Source organism: Hoplias malabaricus, chromosome 3, assembly GCF_029633855.1.
Source record: "Hoplias malabaricus isolate fHopMal1 chromosome 3, fHopMal1.hap1, whole genome shotgun sequence".
NCBI classification, from domain to species: Eukaryota; Metazoa; Chordata; class Actinopteri; order Characiformes; family Erythrinidae; genus Hoplias; species Hoplias malabaricus.
This window is the reverse complement of record NC_089802.1, coordinates 28601203-28605635: the sequence shown is the minus strand read 5'-3', so window position 1 is coordinate 28605635 and position 4433 is coordinate 28601203. Positions and strand designations below refer to the sequence as shown.

Genomic DNA, 4433 nt, shown 5'->3' with positions numbered 1-4433 from the left:
AGCTTTTAAACTAGCAGTTATTAAACCTATGATCAAGAAACCAAATCTTGATGCTAGTACACTGTCTAATTACAGGACTATTTCTAATTTGCCCTTTCTATCTAAGATCTTAGAAAAAGCTGTGGCCCAACAACTTAGTTCATATCTACATAAGAATCTTATATATGAAAAATTCCAATCTGGATTCAGGCAACATCATAGTACAGAGACAGCTCTAGTCAAGATAACAAATGATCTTCTTCTTGCCCCTGATCAAGGCCACGTATCCCTGTTGGTGCTTCTTGACCTAAGCGCAGCCTTCGATACAATAGACCACAATATTCTCATAGAAAGGTTAGAAAACATGGTTGGAATCACAGGGACAGCCCTATTATGGTTCAAATCTTACTTAACGGAACGTTATCAATTCGTAAAAGTAAACAATCTAAATTCAAATTATTCTAAAGTAAGATTTGGAATTCCACAAGGCTCTATTTTAGGACCATTATTATTTACATTATACATGTTACCGCTAGGCACAGTTATAAGAAACCATGACATTAACTTTCACTGTTACGCAGACGACACACAATTGTATATTTCAGCCAAGCCCGATGACAAACACAGATTAAAGAAAATAGAGGACTGTGTAAAAGACGTGAAAGGCTGGATGTTGCGTAACTTCCTCCTTCTAAACAGTAACAAAACAGAGGTCCTGCTTTTGGGTCCAAAAGTGACAAGAAATAAATTATCAGACTTAATTTTACATCTAGCTAACTTCCCAGTTAAACCTGGTTCAGCAGCAAAAAATCTTGGTGTCATAATTGACCCGGATTTATCATTTGATCAACACATAGGTAGTATCACTAGGACAGCTTTTTTACATCTTCGCAATATTGCTAAGATTAGAAATGCCTTATCCCTCCAGGACGCAGAAACATTAGTACATGCTTTTATTACTTCAAGGCTTGACTACTGTAACGCACTACTGTCAGGATGCACCAGCAGCAATTTAAGAAAACTTCAACTAGTTCAAAATGCTGCAGCTAGGGTCCTCACTAAAACTAGAAAATTTGAACATATCAGCCCAGTTTTATCATCACTTCATTGGCTGCCCGTTAAATTCCGCATTGACTACAAAATTTTGTTATTAACATATAAAGCTCTACATGGGCTTGCTCCTGAATATCTTCAAGATACAATTTCCTATTATGAGCCTCCACGTTCACTCAGATCACAGAATACTGGATTTTTAAATGTTCCCAGAATTCAGAAGGCCTCAGCCGGGGGAAGAGCCTTTTCTTATAAAGCCCCCCAACTCTGGAATGATCTTCCAGAAAATGTTCGGGACTCAGACACAGTCGCAATCTTCAAATGTAGGCTAAAAACTCATTTGTTTAGTTTATCATTTGGTAGCTAATGCTCCCCCATAGATAAAGGCGGCAGATCCGGGGGGTCCATGGACACAGGGAATTATAGTTTACTGAGACGCTGGTGCTGTCATCCCGCCGCTTCTCGCGATCACTCAGGTTTGTTGACGGTGGAGCGGAGGGATGCCAGTGTTTCAGGATGCTCCCGTGTCTATGTGTCCTCCTCGTTCTCTCCTTTTAGTTAATGCTGTCATAGTCAGATCTGCCGGAGTCATTAGCCACACTCTGGAAATTTTCATATTTTCTACTTTACAAACACAAAACAGTCCAAAACTAATTCCATCCCTTTACATCTTTCCGAGTAAACGACTGCCCACCTGTCTGTCTGGACACTGATGGATGACTGTCGAGATCCTCCTCCACGCTTCAGACCAGCTGCCCACGCTCCAGCAACCACCAAGTGCCTTGAAGCTGTCCCTACACTGAAGTTCTCATGGACTACTAACTATCATCACCAGTAGATTGACCAGAGGAGGATGGGTCACCCCTTGTGAGCCTTGGTTCCTCCCAAGGTTTCTTCCTCAGCTGGGGGAGTTTTTCCTTGCCACTGTCGCCCCTGGCTTGCTCACTTGAGGGTTTTACATTTGTCTTTACATTTCATGTCAAATCTTGTCTTACTGGAATTCTGTGAAGCTGCTTTGTGACAACATCAGTTGTGAAAAGCGCTATATAAATAAATTTGATTTGATTTGATAATAATTAAGTAAACTAATAATAAAAAATAATAATAGTCACATTCCTTTCCTGTTTCTAACAATTAAAGACATTTATATGTCCTGTGAGTTCTTATATGCTTTTAGTTGATCCACATGGAACCATTTCATTGTGGGTTTGTTGTATCTAGTTTTGTAGGACACTTTGTATGCAGTATCTCCACATTTATCCACAACAACATATGGTCCCATCCAATTTGCTGACCATGGACCATCATGATGATAATTTTTTACCATGATTTCTTCACCAATTTCAAATTTTGTTTCACTCACTTTTTTGTCGTAATACATTTTATTGTATTTCTGATTGGTACCTATTTGTTGGGCAGCTTGGTGATACATTACAGGTAAAGAGGAGCATATATTCTTAAGAAATGTTTCTGTTGTCCATCCTTCAATCATAGGTCTTGGCATTTCCAAAAAAAGGTGTTCTGGCATTCGCATTTTCCTGCCTGTCATCAATTCGTGAGGGCTGAAACCTGTACTTTTATGTATTATCCCATGTAAAGACATTAAAATGCTTGGAAGATTCTGTGCCCAGTTAGAGCCATTTTCCAGCACCATTTTCTTTAATGCTGTCTTCAATGTTCTATTTGCACGTTCTACCCCTCCTGAAGATTGTGGATGATTGTGGAACCCGCTTGGCTGTTTCTGTACCCGTTTGGAAGCTGTTTTGATCGCTCGGGTTTTCCTGGTTACTCGTTTCTATTGTTATTTCTATATTTATATCTGTTTTTATAACCTACTAACCATCCATAGATCTATCTTTTAGATTGTCTCCGCAGGAATATTCATTACAGAGGCACTAAAACTGCCACCGGACCCTGGAGTAACGTTCTTGGTGTAAGTTACTAAAATTCACTAAAAGCGGTAAGTACCTGCAATTCCATGGCTACTACTGGCTGTTTTGCCTGCTCAGAGTGTGGCATGTTTAGTTTAACGCCCTTTTCCACCTCTAGCGATAAATATAGTGGTTGTATTTGTAGTAAGTGTCAGCTAGTTAGCTCTCTGGTGGATAAAGTGGACCAGCTAGAAGTGCGCATCCGGAGCTTATTATTGTTGAGGGATAAACAGCGAGATTCAGTGTTAGCAACTCCGGGTGCCTTAGGGAGAGTTAGCACCCCCACGACTCCGGTGTTAGAGCCCTCACAGCGGGGTGAATGGGTGACGTCTCGGCGTCATAGCCGGAAAGCTAAGGCTGATGCTAACGCTGAGGCCAAAGCTAGCCCACCGGGACACCACGCTCCTCCGATTCGCGTGTCAAACAGGTTTGCCCCGCTCAGCGAAGCACCCGCTGAGGAGCCTGTTAAGAGTGCTCTGGTTATAGGAGACTCTATTGTTCGGCACGTGAAATTAGCTACTCCTTTAGGGGCGCCGGCAGTAACAGTTAGCTGTTTATCGGGAGCCAGAGCGCCGGATATTAGTGGCAACCTTAGACTGTTAGCTAATAGGAGATATTCGAGGGTAGTCATTCATGTAGGGGCCAATGATATTCGGCTGCGGCAGTCTGAGGTAACTAAGGGTAATATTACAGAGGTGATTAAACTGGCCCAGACGATGTCCGATGCCGTAATCTGCTCTGGCCCCATACCAATGCGGCGTGGCGACGAAGCTTACAGCAGACTTTGGGCGTTAAACTGCTGGATGTCCAAGTGGTGTTCCGAAAATCAAGTGGGCTTTATAGACAATTGGCTACGTTTTGAGGGCAAGCCTGGTCTTATAGGTAGGGATGGTATCCACCCCACGCGGGAGGGTGCTGCCTTACTTTCTTGCAGTATAGCACATAGTCTTTTAGTTAGTCAGCAGAGTAGTGTAGATAGCTGCTGACAATCCAGAGCCGGGACCAGGCCGCAGACAGACAGGCTAAACCGACCGTCTGCGAACTGTCTTGAGACGCCACCCAGGTTCAACTGTATTGAGACTGTGTCTTTCCCCCGAACTAAACGTAAAAGTAGAAAAACAAAATCAGCCTGTTTCAGCAACCTAATCAATATTAAATCATACACAACACCTAGCAGCAACACCTCAGAACTAAAATTTGGGTTACTCAACATAAGATCACTAAACTCAAAAGCACTCATCGTAAATGATATTATAAGTGATCATAAATTCAATGTTTTCTGTCTCACGGAAACGTGGGTTAAACCAAATGAATATTTAGCACTAAATGAAGCCACCCCCCTAGGCTATAATTATGCACATAGCCCAAGAATATCAGGCAAAGGAGGTGGAGTATGTGTAATTTACCAAAATACCCTAGAAATTAGTCTTAAACAATGTGACACCTTCTCTTCTTTTGAGGTTCTCTCCA

At 42.0% G+C, this 4433-nt stretch overlaps 1 protein-coding gene across 1 annotated transcript; it reads left to right on the top strand.

Annotated features, from left to right (window-relative positions):
- The first annotated feature begins 2900 nt into the window (after positions 1-2900).
- Positions 2901-4013, top strand: LOC136690677 (uncharacterized). The gene has a single exon (XM_066662619.1). It carries the CDS (start codon positions 3011-3013, stop codon positions 3947-3949), a length of 939 nt encoding a protein of 312 aa, XP_066518716.1. The 5' UTR covers positions 2901-3010; the 3' UTR covers positions 3950-4013.
- Positions 4014-4433: the final 420 nt, after the last annotated feature.

What these genes read in the sequence shown, in the direction of transcription:
- LOC136690677 (XM_066662619.1), top strand. Translation starts at nt 3,011, where the DNA reads ATGGCTACTACTGGCTGTTTTGCCTGCTCAGAGTGTGGCATGTTTAGT.